General features: G+C 42.9%; 1 protein-coding gene across 3 annotated transcripts in view; it reads left to right on the top strand.

The window, feature by feature from the left end:
* LOC147016711 (integrin alpha-1-like) overlaps positions 1-18,085 on the top strand; it is a 254,090-nt gene that overhangs the window by 222,437 nt on the left and 13,568 nt on the right. For 2 of the 3 annotated variants that reach the window (XM_085847854.1, XM_085847853.1), the window contains 7 exons: positions 33-122; positions 325-427; positions 523-636; positions 6,376-6,486; positions 6,591-6,704; positions 8,725-8,820; positions 17,890-18,003. In XM_085847854.1, the coding sequence (XP_085703980.1) occupies positions 33-122; positions 325-427; positions 523-636; positions 6,376-6,486; positions 6,591-6,704; positions 8,725-8,820; positions 17,890-18,003 (742 nt within the window). Of the gene's footprint in view, positions 1-32; positions 123-324; positions 428-522; positions 637-6,375; positions 6,487-6,590; positions 6,705-8,724; positions 8,821-17,889; positions 18,004-18,085 lie in introns of those variants that run through there. The other variant, XR_015049650.1, reaches the window with a different exon arrangement.

Below are 18,085 nucleotides of genomic sequence, written 5' to 3' on the forward strand. Positions count from 1 at the left end.
TTGTAATACAATCATCACCGTCTTCCTTTCAGTGACAGCGAGGAAGATCCCAAGGCTGTGCCTGACAATGAATTCCACCTGTTCGTGCCCATACGATACGAAGCCAACCTGGTCATGCTACGGTAGGATGTATCTGTTCTTCTGTTTTTGGTTTAATCTCTAACTGTTCTTGGATTGTCAAGTAAAGTCAGTAAAATTCACTCTATCAAATCTGTTTGTTTCATTCATTTTCCGCAACGATTGGCACATTGCATTTGCGACCCCTAGCAGCATGGACAATGGAAATGAATGCACAGAGCAAAGCTGATCAACTCTGTTTTTCAGACAGACAAATGTTGACTACATTGAGATTGAAGAAAACAAAAGCATTCCAAAAACAATCAACTCTCTTGATGACATCGGCCCTCAATTCAATTTCACTGTGCAAGTAGGTCTGTTTGAATTGAATATTTTGGGATCGTTTACATTGAAATGTTTTATGACCATTACGTTACATGAGTCGTGTGTCACCCGTCTGAACAGATTCACAATATTGGTAAATACGACTTGGGAAAACTGCAGTTGAACATTTCAGTTCCAGTCTACAGTGCATGGAATAACCCAATATTCCATATTGTACGAACACACACTGCACCGGTACGTAGTACTCCGACAATTCTCCAAATAAAAAGTGCAAAAATTTTAATTTGCAAATCAATGCAAAACATTGTCGATGGTGCACCATTGTAAATCCCCACGCTTCCCATCAAAAGCAAAGTTGAAAGATGTCAAAAAAAAAGATGTCAAGTTCCACCAGGAATGATCCAATATCAAATTTTGAGTTTTAAAAAATTCCGTTTTGACCCCTGTGACCGCAAGTCCCGACCCGTGGGGCATGAACCAGAGGTCAAATTCAAAAATGTTTACATATTTCATGCATCCCCCAAAGCTGATTGCATATACAAAGTTTCATTTAAAAATGTTTTAAAATATGCCCATAATTGCATTAATTTTATTATTTCACGTTTTGACCCTGCCCCAGGGGCGGGGACAAAAATGGCACTGCTCTTGCACCTTCGTGCCACGTGGTGATCACAACTATCAAGTTTAGTGAATTTCTGAACAGCCGTTTAGGGGGAGATAGCGTGATGGACTGATAGATGGATGGACAGAGAGCCGATTTTTTTTTTTTTTTTTTTTTTTTTAAAGTGTAGGGATAACTCTACAAAGTGTAAAGAACACCTTACCCCACACAGTCTTGAGAAACGAGGACGTGTGTGTGGTCGGTGAGCGGAAAATTTGATTGGTCGTGATGATGTAAAATGTTATATTTTTGTCCAAGTACTGATAAACTGAAGTGTTTTGAAAGTGCCAAGTTCATAATTCAATTGAAATAAAATAAAGATTTTAAAGGTTGTCGAGAAAAAGAAAATTCAGAAGTTTACCGCCATTGATGCAGCGTCTTTCACACCACCTTATTTAATGTGCTACATTAGTTATTCGTGCCTGTTCTTTATGACATCCTTAAAAACGGTAACTTTCCATTTTGTTTGACTGCCAGAAAGACAGATAGAGACTAAATTTTTAGCTTATCTGGAATTAGAATTCCAGATCAGGTATTGTCTTTGTACACCGTCTGTCCGTCTCCTATTTTGACTTCTCTGGCCAAACCGCCTGGCCGATCTGAGTGAAATTTGGCAGGAACATTTTGCTCCTGACTGGTAACGGGAATTGCAAAGCCCGTTCTGGTCACATGACTTTAAGTACAGTAGGTCAAAATGGCGGCCTTAGTAAATTCCTTCAAAAAATCTTCTCCAGACCCATGAGTCAGAATACTTCCAAATTTGGGTTACAGCATTAGGCCAGTGAACAGATAAGCTACAGGTCCAGTGGTCCTATTTTTAGCTTATCTGGAATTAGAATTCCAGATCAGGTATTGTCTTTGTACACCGTCTGTCCATCACCATTTTCGACTTCTCCAGCCAAACCGCCGGGCTGATCCGGCTGAAATTTTGCAACAACATTTCTCTCCTCACTGGTAATCGGAATTGCAAAGCTCCTTCCGGTCACATGACCTTAAGTCGGTCAAAATGGTGGTCCCACAAATTCCTTCCAAAATCTTCTCCTGATCCACCAGTTTGAATGCTCCAAAATTTGGGTTCCACAAGGCCAGGGTAGGGATATTAAATTTCCGGTCATTTCAGTCACGTGACCGGAAGTGTGTCAAAATGGCCGACTTTGTCAATTTTTGTGAAAATCGCATAAATTCCTTCAAAAATCTTCTGTCGACCCACGTCAGAATCCTACCAAATTTGGGTCATGACATTAGGACACGGTCCTAATGTTAAATTGCCAAGGCAATGCTGATCATGTTACTGGAAGTGTGTGGCGGTCACGCAAATTCCTTCAAAAATCGTGTTCTCTTGACCCACCTGTCAGAATGCCAGAACCAATTTACGTTGCAACATTATGGTAGCGTAGGGATGTTAATTATATTGTGGAAGTCGTGTGGATCATGTGACCGGAAGTGGTACAAAATGGCCGACTTGGTCAACTTTTGTGAAAATCACATTAATTCCGAAAAAAATCTCCTCCAGATCCACCCGTCAGAATGCTACCAAATTTGGGTTGCAACATTAGGACAGGGTCCTGATGTTAAATTGTGGTGGTCATGCCGATCACCTGACCAGAAATGTGTCAAAATTGCGAACTTTGTAAAAATTTTGGAAAATCGTGGAAATTCCTCCAAAAATCTTCCTCCCCAGACTCACTAGTCAGAATTCTACCAAATTTGAGTTTCAACATTAGGCTCGGGCCCAGATAAACTAGAGGTCCAGTGGTCCAATATATATATATATATATATATATATATATATATATATATATATATATATATATATATATATATATATATATATATATATATATTTATATATATATATATATATATATTTCGGCACGCCCCTTTTTTTGTTCCACCATCAGATTTTTGTTACTGCATGAAATGAAACAAGCTTTGACATATATAGTAATGATATTATTGTCTTCCTTAAGAGGCCCCTCAAAATTTGTTTTGATGATTATGCTAGTTAAACAGTTCATGTTCATCCGAATTTTTATTATTCCTACTGCACTTCATTAGAACGTAGATTGTGGATGGATGCGCAGATCCCAGGAGAACAACTATAGCTGTACAGAACGATTCATATTATCGATGGATAAAAATGATATTTAATTGATATTATAATAAATTGTTTATTTAAAATATGTTCAAATTTTGTGAGTTTTTAGTTTGTTGTGAAATATTAGGTCCTCGGTTCTCCACATAGTGGTGTACAGGCTTAAGTCGTACTTCTGTTTACTACCGTAGAAAATCACAGAACCATCCGATCGACATGCTGTTAACAGTTTCAGAATCAGCTAAATTCTACAAGATATGAATATGGAGACGAAACTGATCCGGCCAGCTAAAATCTACAAGATATGAATATGTAGACGAAACTGATCCGCCTTTTGGATCATTTTAAAGTAGGGTGCCCTGTAATTTTAATGCGCTCTATGGATCCTCCGGAACTCACGAATGGTACACGTTGTGTAGTCACTAAACTACGTGGTAATGTCATCGAAGTGGAGCTACTGTGGGACAGTGGAAGGGGAAAACCTGAATGATAATTAATCAATGGATAAAAATGATATAATATATTGTTTAAAATACATTCATGCTATCTGTCTTTTTCCATATGTTGCCAGTGATGCCCGTTGAAGACGGGCACCTTTACTAGTATATATACAGTGGGGAGAACAAGTATTTGATACACTGCCGATTTTGCAGGTTTTCCCACTTACAAAGCACATAGAGGTCTGTAATTTTTATCATAGGTACACTTCAACTGTGAAAGACGGAATCTAAAACAAAAATCCTGAAAATCACATTGTATGATTTTAAAATAATTAATTTGCATTTTATTGCATGAAATAAGTATTTGATACATCAGATAAACAGAACTTAATATTTGGTACAGAAACCTTTGTTTGCAATTACAGAGATCAGACGTTTCCTGTAGTTCTTATCCAGGTTTGCACAGACTGCAGCAGGGATTTTGGCCCACTCCTCCAGACAGATCTTCTCCAGATCGTTCAGGTTTCGGGGCTGTCGCTGGGCAACACAGACTTTCAGCTCCCTCCAAAGATTTTCTCTTGGATCCAGGACTGGAGACTGACTTGGCCACTCCAGGACCTTGAGATGCCTCTTACGGAGCCACTCCTTAGTTTCCCTGGCTGTGTGTTTTGGGTCGTTGTCATTCTGGAAGACCCAGCCAAAACCCATGTTCAATGCTCTTGTTGAGCGAAGGAGGTTGTTGGCCAAGAACTCATGATACATGGCCCCATCCATCCTCCCCTCAATACGGTGCAGTCGTCCTGTCCCCTTTGCAGAAAAGCATCCCCAAAGAATGATGTTTCCACCTCCATGCTTCACGGTTGGGATGGTGTTTTTGGGGTTGTACTCATCCTTCTTCTTCCTCCAAACACAGCGAGTGGAGTTTAAACCAAAAAGCTCTATTTTGGTTTCATCAGACCACATGACCTTCTCCCATCCTCCTCTGGATCATCCAGATGGTCATTGGCAAACTTCAGACGGGCCTGGACATGCGCTGGCTTGAGCAGAGGGACCTTGTGTGCGCTGCAGGATTTTAATCCATGATGGCGTCGTGTGTTACTTATGGTTTTCTTTGATACTGTGGTCCCAGCTCTCTTCAGGTCATTGACCAGGTCCTGCCGTGTAGTTCTGAGCTGATCCCTCACCTTTCTCATGATAATTGAGGCTCCACGAGGTGAGATCTTGCATGGAGCCCCAGACCAAGGGAGATTGACTGTTATCTTGAACTTCTTCCATTTTCTAATAATTGCGCCAACAGTTGTTGCCTTTTCACCAAGCTGCTTGCCTATTGTCCTGTCGCCCATCCCAGCCTTGTGCAAGTCTACAATTTTGTCCCTGATGTCCTTAGACAGCTCTCTGGTCTTGCCCATTGTGGAGAGGTTGGAGTCTGATTGATTGAGTGTGGACAGCTGTCTTTTATGCAGATAACGGGTTCCAACAGGTGCAGTTAATACAGGTAATGAGTGGAGAATGAGAGGGCTTCTTAAAGACAAAACTAACAGGTTTGTGAGAGCCGGAATTCTTACTGGTTGGGAGGTGATCAAATACTTATTTCATGCAATAAAAATGCAAATTAATTATTTTAAAATCATGCAATGTGATTTTCAGGATTTTTGTTTTAGATTCCGTCTTTCACAGTTGAAGTGTACCTCTGATAAAAATTACAGACCTCTACGTGATTTGTAAGTGGGAAAACCTGCAAAATCGGCAGTTTATCAAATACTTGTTCTCCCCACTGTATATATATATATATATATATATATATATATATATATATATATATATATATATATATATATATATATATATATATATATATATATATATATATATATATATATCTGGTGTTGGCGCAGTGGTTCGGGCAGCGGCTTGGGATCCAAAAGGTCCTGAGTTCAAGCCCCGTTGGACCACTGAATTAATACACCAGGGGGTTTACTCAGCCTGCCATCCTTCCGAGGTCGGCGAAATGAGTACCAGTGTACTGGGCCGGTGTATACCCCGGTTAAAATAGGTGTACCATATCCCTGTGTCGTAAGAGGCGACCAGGGTTGCGTCAGGAAGGGCATCCGGCGTAAAACATGTGCCAAATCACTATGCGGATCATACGGATGATCCGCTGTGGCGACCCCTAACGGGAGCAGCCAAAAGAAGAAGAAGAAGAAGAATATATATATATATATATATATATATATATATATATATATATATATATATATATATATATATATATATATATATATATATATATATATATATATATATATATATATATATATATATATATTTAATCTCACTCCTCTCTGCACATGATCAATCAGGACAAATTCAGAGCCAAAGTACTGCTAAACTACAGGTTCGTTTTCCGATTTGTGTTGAAAATATAATATTCAATTAAAATTGAGTTGATCCTCGATCATAAACTGACGTTTGTAGACAGACAGACAGACAGACAGGCAAAGTGAACAAATGCTTAACCCCGCTTTTTGCTTCACGTGCGCGGGGTAACAACCATTAGAAAAGTATAGCAATGTCTCGTAATGCCTTTGTCCTACGTGGATGTATGTACGAGTTTTTCCACGAGACTTGGACATTGAATGAAAAGGCTGTTTAAGCGTTTATAAGTTTCTTTCACTCGGCCCTCTTGGCAATTCATCACTGATGACCCTTGACGGATTTTTAAACATTCCAGCCCTTATTCTTTACCGATACTTGAAGCACATTTTTGTATTACACAGAGATCTAAAATGCATTGCAAAAATGGACACACAGGAGAGGAATTTTCAATCACCTTTGGTGGACGCGGTCCTCGTTTCCTCATGGAAAACCTTCGAACAGTTCGGGAAATGGTAATTACATTGACAACTTGATCTTGCACAAGTACATGAAAGCATTTTCAATTTGATTGTTTGCTCTTACACCCTCCGATGTTATTCTTCCCCGATGTACGAAGAACTGCCAGACGGTGACGTGCATGAGCATTCGGTGCTGGGTCCATGGGCTTGCAAAAACGGAACGAGTTCAAGTTACTGTTTTTATGCGTCTCTGGAAGGGAACCTTCCACATGGTAAGAGTTTGAAATGTGCTGTTATCCTGCTAGCTCGGCTCGCATGATGGCCAAGAGGTATGCACACTTGCCTCTAAGATATCTATCTAGCCTGGGCCAATGACATTAAGCACTCTTGCTTCATTAATGGTAATAAGTGCTAATTAATTTCCATTTGCAACATGGTAAAACATTAGACATACAGATAGTGGACAATAGAATGGAAACACCAGGGTACGCAGGCTGTACAATATATATATATATATATATATATATATATATATATATATATATATATATATATATATATATATATATATATATATATACAAAGTATGGGGCCACCACACGTACGTGACCGGTGTGTGAAACATTCAAATCTCTTCCTGGTAATCCTCTCGCCATGTATATATAAATTGGATGCAACTCGGGTCTGGTATTCAGAATAAGAGCCAGCATAGCCACAAGAGAAGACTTCAGTGATGGGGTGTAATTGTTGGTGTGCATTTGGCAGTCGCTTCGTTGACAAAGGCTGCAGAAATTGCTGACGCGTCATGAGGAACTGTCTCGAAAGTGATGGCCTGGGAAAAAGAAGGAAAGATGTCATCATTATCATTGAAGGGCAACAATGGGTGGAAGCGCATACTCAACAAGCTTGATACATGGACATTCATCTGGACTGTGAGGTTAAACGGGAGAGCAATGGCGGACAATCTGTGCGAGGAGTTCAACGTGGGTCGTGAGCTTCGTGTGTCGCCAAAAAGGGTCAGAAGGGAACGTCACAGTGTGGGATACCATAGCCGGGTTGCACCGATCTTAAAGCAGGAGTTATCGAGAATAATGACAGTGAAAAATAATCCTCACGTCATCTGGAGGAAGGCCGACCAGAATGTGGTCCATCAGGTCGGAATGATCATCCCGTTGTCCCTTCCAGAAAGGATGATACCCCATCAGTGAATAGTTTTCAAGTATCGGTAAGTGTTTGGAAGAATTGCAAAAAAATCCTGGTCTATTCCCTGTACATTATTCTTCAACATCACCATGGATTTCATAAGAGTTTGGGATGTCTTCTTTACCTGAAGCTTTCTCCCACAGACGCGTATCCTTTAATGTACTGTCTCATATTATATTTATTTATTTCTACTGATTCTGATGTACCATACTCTACAACAGAGCATCGGTGCTGCCGAAGCAGTTTCTTGGCAAGGGTTATGCTGGATGTTTTGTTTTTTTTCTTGTTTGTTTGTATGCAAAGTCAAGGCTCATTGAAGAGCCACAACATAGAACGGATCATGACGAAACAGAATACAAGGAACAGCACAGAGAGAGCGAGGTGGGGGAACAGCAACAGCGGGGTTGAAGGACAAAATGGAGGGAGACTTTCACACATCAGGAAAGAGGGGTAGGGGATGATGCACCCCAATGTTAGCTCGTCATTGCCTTCCCAGCAGTAGTTGAAGCAGGAATTTAGAATTTTTTTCAGGGTGCCAGTGATATCTCACCTACTTTTCACAAAGGACACCATGGAATTTTTAACATCCACCAACTAACACGAGCAGACACCAAGTTTAACGTCCATCCGAGGGACGGCACGCACGTTGTTGAATCACCCTGCCTGTGAAACACCAGGATGACAGTTTATAGCTCAGTCAGGATTCGAACCCTGGCTAGACAGCTGAATAGGCTACTGTGTGTACCTCCAGAACATCCTGCTAGCCTCTCACTTTATTGACTTAAACAAAATATATTGTGGGAAACACAACAATGAAGAGGTGTATTCATAAATAATGAGACAGTAGAGATACAGTTTTGCAATCACCTGGACCTCTTTCTTGTAAAGTAACAAACAGGGTGGCAGAACTTGTTGGATAAACCTTGCAAATGTTTGAAACAGAATCGATACATACTGTCATGGTATCAGATCGTTCAGAACTGTCATCAAAGTTTGACAGACGGTGTTCTCTTAAGGCTGTTTATTAGCATGCATGCACATCCTTGTCACCCGTGAGCATACACTGCAATCAAACGTTTTATTTTACAGGCAAGCGTACACCAGGTCAGACTGGCATCGACTGTTGTTGCTGCAGTCTTAAACACATCCTTACTCATTGTGTCGGAAGACACCCTGAAAGCCAACGTAAGTATCCTTTGTGTGAAGGTACAATTTGGTGCACAAGATGGCCTTGGTAAGAAAGATGGGGCAAGATCCTGGCTTTGCCTTTCCTACCAGGGCACCTTGCCCCACATTACTCTTCAATGTTTTTTTTTCTGAATTGCTTCTGGAACTTCATGATATCAGTTGGGAGTTTTATGCACTGGATTTTGGGTTGGAGTGAAATTGAGTATTTTTTTTTTCCAGGACACAGGACAGTGGTATTCATTTTTTTTAGGATTGTTCATTCATTTAATGGGCAGCCAATGACTGCCTGTTGCAACATTGCTGGGAGTGTGGCTGATGGAGTTCCCCCTGCAGCTGAGAGCAGGAATTGGGAATTTGTTCATGGTGCCGACAATTCATGTCTCTGCTGGCTGTGAGCCAGAGGTCAATAGACGTCTGGGTCGGGCCTGGGGAGTTGCGGATTCACTGGATAATGGGGTGTGGTGCTGCCGGTACCTGTGCGGGAGGACGAAAGTCTGAGTTTTCAGGTCCTTGGCGCTTCTAGTCTTGCTCTATGGATGCGAGACTTAGACTCTGACCAAGGATCTGAGACGGAGGCTTAATACCTTTGGTACCAAGTCTCTTCGGAGAATCCTTGGCTATCGCTGGTCGGACTTTGCGTCCAATGAGTGGTTGCTGAGAGAGACTTAAATGAGATTTGTTACCTGCATCGTCAGTGAGCATCAGCTGCAGCTGGATGGACATGTGTCTCGTTTTCCTGGTGCTGATCCTACTCACCAGATTCTCTCAGCGAGGGAGCCTCATGAGTGGAGGAGGCCAATGGGCCGACCACGTGCCTCATGGTTGTAGCATGTTGATCAGCATCTCAAGGAGATGGGGATGGGCCAGGCATCCGCCTGGGGGATGGCCATATGGAAGCCCCTGGAGTACCGGCGGAAAATGGACGCAGTGACGCGTTGCTCCAGTGCATGCTCCCATACCTGACCCAACTGACGATAGCTCACGTACTCTTCGTGAAGGACACCGTTGGATCTTCAACGTCCACCAACTAATGCCGGCAGAGGGGACACGATCCATTCGAGGGATGGCACACACAATGTTGAATCACGCTACCTGCGAAACACCAGGATGACAGTATATCTGTGCTGCACTGCTGTAAAAAAAACATGCAATATTAAGTATCAAGTACGAGTTGTGCATTGTATTCTCCACTGTCTAATACGTACTCTCCCCTATAGCTTGCATGACCAGACAGCAGAGGGGTTTTGAAGATGCAAGAAAATCTCTTTGAAATGTTAGTCTGGATTCTAGAACAAAAATTGACCATTTCAAAAAGTTTTGTTGCATCTTCTAAACTCATTACAGATCCACACTTCCCTCTTGAGAGCCCTCGGGATCCCACCTGGGGGATCATGACATTTTGAGAACACCTCGGCGAACAGATGTACAATATTCGCAAGCAAAGGATTTGTGATAGGTTTTGAGTGAGAGTGTGATATAAAATGGTGGCGAACATGGAAGGAACAAATGGCAACAACCTTGCACAATAGAGGACTGTGTGTCATCATGCAAGGTCTTTCCTTGGCCAATCTGAACTTTTGATAGCATATGAAGACTTTTTAATTTGCAGTTTGATGGAGTACCGCTTTCCCCTTTTGGTTGGTGCCCATGCCTCACACTTTGCCATTATTGGAAAGCAAGACCCTCAAAATCAATGGGATCTCCTTCGACGAAGCGGAGTGTTTGGCCTGGTACTTTCACATCGCAGTCAGGTTGATGCCCTTAATGACCCCATTCCCAAACACTCCCTTTTTACAGGTTATTGGGATTTTTTTTTTCCACTCTCTCCTTCACCCCTTTTCATTTCTTCATCGGCTGGTTTGTTCCTTTTCTGTTTCATCCCCACTTTCCTCTTCTTGCTGTGTTTCATTCATCTTGTGTGCAGTTTGTTCAATCCATGTGTCCTTCTCCCCCTCTCCTTGATCTCACTCTCATTTTGACTCTGCTCTTCGTGTTTCCCACTTTCAATTCTGCTCCAGCTCTTTCACGAACCCTGACCATGTGTAAAAAATAAAAAAAACAAAAAACTTCAAGGGAAGGAGAGTGGGGTTGAAGAGGGCAAAATAGAAGTTGCAGGCAGGTGCGAAAGACTAGAGGTAGTCCGTGAGCTTGACAAAAATTCAGTATCAAATTTGGGGCAAAGGGAGACCTTACTTTTTTGGTAAAAAAATAACCTATATTTCATGAAAATGTTTGCTGGCCCATCATCCATGTTCGTTTTTAGGCGTTATCCGCTAGGGGGCGCTCTTTGAGGGTCAAACTAACCGATTTTTTTTTTCTTTGCAGGTTTGCGAAGTAAAATGTATATATTATCTAACTTCTTCTTCTTCTTCTTCCTCTTTCGGCTTGCTCCCACTAGGGGTCGCCACAGCGGACCAACTGTCTCCATTTTGCTCTATCCTCCACATCTTCCATTGACACTCCAACCACCCGCATGTCCGCCCTCACCGCATCCATGAACCTCTTCTTTGGCCTTCCTCTTCTCCTCCTGCCTGGCGGCTCCATCTTCAACATCCTTCTCCCGATATACTCCGTTTCCCTCCTGTGCACATGTCCAAACCATCTCAATCTCGCCTCTCTCACTTTGTCTCCAAACCGTCCTACCTGCGCTGTCCCTCTAATACACTCATTTCTTATCCTGTCCATCCTCGTCACTCCCAACGAGAATCGCAGCATCTTTCACTCTGCCACCTCCAGCTCTGCTTCCTGTCTTTTTGTTAGCGCCACCGCCTCCAAACCATACAACATAGCTGGTCTCACTACCGTCTTGTATACTTTCCCCTTCACTCTTGCAGCTACCCTTCTGTCACAAATCACTCCTGCAACTCTTCTCCACCCACTCCATCCTGCCTGCACTCTCTTTTTCACTTCTCTCCCACACTCTCCGTTACTTTGGACAGTTGATCCCAAGTATTTAAACCAATCCACCTTCCCCACCTCAACTCCTTGCAACTGCACCATACCACCACCCTCCCTCTCATTTACGCACATGTACTCCGTCTTACTCCGACTGACTAACATTCCCCTTCTCTCCAGTGCGTACCTCCACCTCTCAAGGCTCGATTCAGCCTGCTCCCTACTCTCCCTACAGATCATGATGTCATCCGCGAACATCCTGGTCCATGGAGACTCCAGTCTGATCTCGTCCGTCAACCTGTCCATCACCATTGCAAACAGGAAAGGGCTCAGAGTCGATCCTTGGTGCAATCTCACTTTAACCTTAAACCGGTCCGTCATTCCTACCGCACACCTCACCGCTGTCACACTGTCCTCATACATATCCTGCACGATCCTCACATACTTCTCCACCACTCCCGACTTCCTCATACAATACCACAACTCCTCTCTTGGCACCCTATCATAAGCTTTCTCTAAATCCACAAACACACAATGTAACTCTTTCTGGCCTTCCCTATACTTCTCCATCAACATTCTTAAAGCAAACATCGCATCAGTGGTGCTCTTTCCTGGCATAAACCCATATTGCTGCTCACAGATCGTCACCTCTCCTCTCAACCGAGCTTCCACTACTCTTTCCCACAACTTCATGGTGTGGCTTAACAACTTTATCCCTCTGTAATTTCCACAGCTCTGCACATCACCCTTATTCTTGAAAATCGGAATCAGTACACTTAATCTCCACTCCTCCGGCATCCTCTCACTTTCCAAGACTTTATTAAACAATCTGGTTAACAACCCCACTGCCATCTCTCCTAAGCACTTCCATGCCTCCACTGGTATACCATCTGGGCCAACCGCCTTTCCACTTTTCATCTTCTTCATAGCAGTCCTCACTTCATCCTTACTGATCCACCCCACTTCCAGATTCACTATCTCCACCTCTTCCAACCTTCTCTCTCTCTCATTTTCTTCATTCATCAGCTCCTCAAAGTACTCCATCCACCTTCTCAACACACTCTCCTCACTCGTCAGCACATTCCCATTTGCGTCCTTTATCACCCGAACCTGCAGCACATCCTTCCCAGCTCGGTCCCTCTGTCTTGCCAATCGGTGTAAATCCTTTTCCCCTTCTTTTGTATCCAGCTTCTCATACAGCTCGTCATATGCCTTTTCCTTGGCCTTTGCCACCTCTCTTTTTGCTTTTCGACGCCACTCCTTATACTCCTGCCGACTTTCTTCATCTCTCTGACTATCCCACTTCTTTTTAGCCAACCCCTTCTTCCTTATACTTTCCTGTACTTCCTCATTCCACCACCAAGTCTCCTTATCTTCCTTCCTCTGTCCAGATGTCACACCAAGTACCTTCCGAGCATCTCCCTCACAACTTCTGCTGCCGTTGCCCAATCATCCCACCCATCTTTACCACCATCCAGCGCCTGTCTCACCTCCTCCCTAAATTTCACGCAACAGTCTTCCTCCTTCAGCTTCCACCATCTGGTCCTTGGTTCAGCCCTCACTCTCTTCCTCAACCTCACCTCGAAAGTCATCCTACAGACCACCAATCGATGCTGTCGAGCTACACTCTCCCCTGCCACAACCTTACAGTCACTAATCTCTTTCAGGTTGCATCTCCTACTTAAGATGTAATCCACCTGTGTGCACTTTCCTCCACTCTTGTATGTCACCCTGTGTTCCTCCTTCTTCTTGAAATACGTGTTTACCACTGCCATTTCCATTCTTTTTGCAAACTCTACCACCATTTGCCCTTCCACATTTCTCTTGTTGAGACCGTACCTCCCCATCACCTCCTCATCCTCTTTATTCCCTTCCCCAACATGTCCATTGAAATCTGCTCCAATCACCACTCTTTCATCCTTGGATACACTCTCCACCACTTCATCTAACTCACTCCAGAAATCTTCTTTATATTCCATCTCACACCCCATATGTGGGGCATATGCACTGATGACATTCATCATCACCCCTTCAATTTCCAACTTCACACTCATCACTCGGTCAGACACCCTCCTCACCTCCAATACCCTCTTGACATGATCTTCCTTCAGGATTATCCCGACACCATTTCTCCTCCCATCCACACCATGGTAGAACAGTTTGAAACCACCTCCAATGCTCCTCGCCTTACTCCCCATCCACTTGGTCTCTTGTACACACAGTATGTCCACCTTTCTTCTCTCCATCATATCAGCCAACTCTCGCCCTTTGCCAGTCATCGTCCCAACATTCAGAGTTCCAACTCTCACCTCCACACTTCTACCCTTCCCCCTCTCCCACTGCCTCCGGACTCGCCTTCCCCGTCTCCTTCTCCTCCTTCGCCCAGCAGTAGCACAATTTCCACTGGTACCCTGCTGACCACCGGTACCGGTGGCGGTCGTTGGTAACCCGGGCCTCGACCGATCCGGTATGGAAATTCGTTTTGTTGTCCGCATAATGATTTGGCATAGGTTTTTACGCCGGATGCCCTTCCTGACGCAACCCTGGTCGCCTCTTACGACACACAGGGATATGGTACACCTATTCTAACCGGGGCATACACCGGGCCCAGTACAACTGGTGCTCATTTCGCCGACCTCGGAAGGATGGCAGGCTGAGTCAACCCCCTGGTGTTTTCGACTTGGTTTATATATATTTATATATATATATATAGATATATATATATATATATATATATATATATATATATTTATATATATACACATTATATAAATACATATATATATATATATATATATATATATATATATATATATATATATATATATATACATACATATATTAATTCAGTGTCCCAACGGGGCTTGAACTCAGGACCTCTTGGGTCCCAAGCCACTGCCCTTACCACTGCGCCAACACCAGGCTATGTGTATATTAACACCTGCGCCAACACCAGGCTATGTATATATTATCTAACTGTCAAGATCAATTTGTGTTTTGATGACAATAATATGGTGTAATTACGTTATATATGTAATTTATTTAATGATAATGAACTACTTTCTCAATCTTCAAACGCGTTTTTCTCCAATATCTTTAAAATCTACGAGACCGACTTTGCAGAAGTTCGACTGGAGCCCATACTCGTCGGCATTTTCTCGATTTGCAAACTGAAATGGGAAGAGGCAAGTCTGTGCCAAATAAAAGTGCCGTTGATTGCAGTCAGCATAGAAAATGTCACGCCTACATCACAATATGTTAAAGCATACTGCCGCTGTCCAATATTATTATTATTTATTGACCACCATCACATACAGAGGGTAAAGCATGAAAGTATACACATCTTAGATATATAGTAGTGGTCCATTAATATAAACTGAATTTAGTAGTGTTCATGGAGCGGTATGCTATAAGTCAAGATGGAAAATTTTACTTTTGTTAAGAATCAATAGTCGTAAATCTGTTTCAGAACTTTGTGGTAAAATTTTGTAACGGAAGACGGATCGCTGTTCATTGTAGTTGTAACTCTAATTGGTCCAGTCTAATTGCGAGATCCATATCTTACGTTGTCAAAATGTCATCCCGCCGTCACAGTGAAGATTGTTATTATTAAAGTGGTTTATAGGCTGAACGTTCAGCTCTTTGCACAAATCGAAAATAATTTGACCGTGTTGGTTTGATCTCGTGTCTGGGTTTCTTGTGTAATAACCGTTTTGCGAGTTAAAACGTTCGAGGTTTGGTATTCGTGCATTAAGGTCGCCCATAATAAATACCTTTTCTTCGTTAATGCATTTTTCATGTATGGTAGCAAAAAACGTTGAGTTGAAAGTATGGGGAATCCGACGGGGGGATGTAACAGGCCCCAAATATATGATTCGGAACGCACGACAGACTAAACCAGACTTGATCTTTCTCTTTTTTGACACTGTAGACTTGTGGCCATAAGTAATTAGCCACAAGTACCCCGAAAATACAATGTTCACCACTACGTTTCATTGCTAATTACATACAACATAGTGGGCGGCAATGATAACAGCTGTCTGATTCTGAACTTTGCACTTATTCTTCCCCACTGTCAGATTCTTCCTCTGAAGTATAGCCATCGGTAAGGTTGTCCTCTATGTCGTCTGTCATATTGGTACAGTCTTTCAGCCTACACTCGTCTGTGCACTTCAAGCCATTGACCATACATTCGCAGGTTGGGAGTTCACAAACACGGCGGCATTTGCATGACATGAACTCTAGTACTACTTGTGGTGCAGGTGGACCACTCATCCACAGAACATCCAGATTGCCGTCGTCTACAACAACCCAGCCATACCCAGGCTCAGGAGCTGGCACATCAGGATTGGTCTCCAAGCTCCGTCACCAGACTGCACACTGATAGTTTGCTCGATGTGCATGTTGTTCCAGGCAGTCCTTGCATGGAGGTAGTTGTCCAGAATCGACTCCCCCCTTCTTCGCTTGCCACATGCTGAACCTCAGGGCATCCACGCCCGTCTCGGGAGTCCTGGCTGCATATAGGCGAGAGGTGAATGACTCCAGTGCCGACAACATGTCAATTGTGAGGGACCAGGTTTCACCTGGAGCTGCGAAAGTATCGCGGAACACCTTTTCCTTGCACATCAGCTTGAAGTCTTTGATTTTGCCTACACCAGAAAAGGCACTGACCGTATCGCATCCAGTATATGCATGTAGACCAGGCAAGGCCAGACAAACTTCATCCCCCATCATTTCTTCCATTTTGTCAATGCTAAGTATCCTGTTCCTGCCCTTTGCAGCGACGCGCATGTAAAGCCTGCACGGTATCCTCCTGCAGAATGCCAGACACAAGATAAAGACATCAGTGTCCTCTTACACTATGACGACTGACTTGAACTTGGATTTTCCAGGATGAGCTGCATGCCCCAATAGCCGCGTATCAGCTTCTTCCTGGTTTGAAGCAAGTTGCTGAACATCCAATGTGACTCCATCCTCTGTAATCCTGAAGCACTTGCTACCTTATGTCATGAACAGCTCCTTCCCACCAAGTTTATTCTGTTTATTCTGCCAGTCCTGAGCGAAGAAGTGGGTAAGGTTTTCCTTGCTAGCAGAACATGCCAACAAACGCCTCTAATTCTTTATTGTATGTGTTGGGATGATAACCGAAAACAGGACTCCTTGAGATGAACCACGCTTTACTCGTTCTGCATTCTTGATGGAGAAATCCCGATAGACATCGAAGACTACGTCTCTACGTTTGCTGCCTGGGTAGGTCTGCAAGACAGTTTGGAACAGCTCCTCGGAAACTTCTGCAAATGTTCGGTTGTCACGACTCATCTTATGGACCAGGGCCATGCCGTCATTGATCGAAGCACTTGGTACCGCAACGTCATTTGCAGGAGAGATATCCTTTTATATATATATATATATCAATATCAACTCACTCTCGCCAGATTCCAATTTCCGACAATATTTCTACTTACAAACTAGCAAGAATATTAGAAAGATGTATATATTTTGGTGTAAAACAAACTTGACAAAACGGATATTAGCTGCGTGCAGTGAAATAAGAGAAAAATCGCATTTAAACGTTTGAAATTCAATTCATTTGCAGTTAATTTCCACTCTAAATTTAAGGATTTATCGACTTTATAATAGGAAATCACCTCAGTCGAGCATTGGATGCAGGATATGAATAGACATAAAATACCGCAAAAAAAGGAATTGTTATTTTTACACCCTACTAGCGCCCCCTAGCGGATATCGCTAAAAAACGAACCTGCATGAAGGGCCAGCAAGCGATTTTCCGAAATAAACATTACGACCTACCAAAAAAATGACATGCCGCTTTGCCCCTCGTTTGATACCGATCTCTGAAATTTGGGGGTCCAGCTCACGGACTAAGGTGAGTACAAAGCTTGGACTTGGGATCTTGATGCGGAGTGCTGCTGTGCGACCAGCTCAGGCTGACGAAGGTGGTTACTGAGAGTTTAAGGTATGTAAAGTGAATGAAACGAAGATGGCCAGTCGCTGGCATTTTGAACGCGTGGGAGAGGGAGGAGCAGCCTTTGTGCTTCTTGCAATTCATAGCCATAACTTCAGCATTCTTCATGTCTTTACACTTTGTGTGATGCATGAGCCCCAGCCCATAGTGGGGAGCCCTGGTAAGAAAATATTTCTGTGTTGCAGGTAACAGTTGAGATCATCAAGAGAGGGAAATACATCCTCCCTTTCTGGGTTATACTCGTCAGCGTTCTGGGAGGTTTATTGTTGCTCGGATTAATTATTCTGGGACTTTGGAAGGTAAGCAATATTGCTTGTGTAATCCCCCTCTCCCTTTAACCCCCAAATCACACTTTAGAAATGTTTGTTATCCTTGTACCCC

This window comes from Eptatretus burgeri, chromosome 11 (genome assembly GCF_056783735.1).
Source record: "Eptatretus burgeri isolate ZD-2024b chromosome 11, Ebu_testis_v1, whole genome shotgun sequence".
NCBI lineage: Eukaryota > Metazoa > Chordata > Myxini > Myxiniformes > Myxinidae > Eptatretus > Eptatretus burgeri.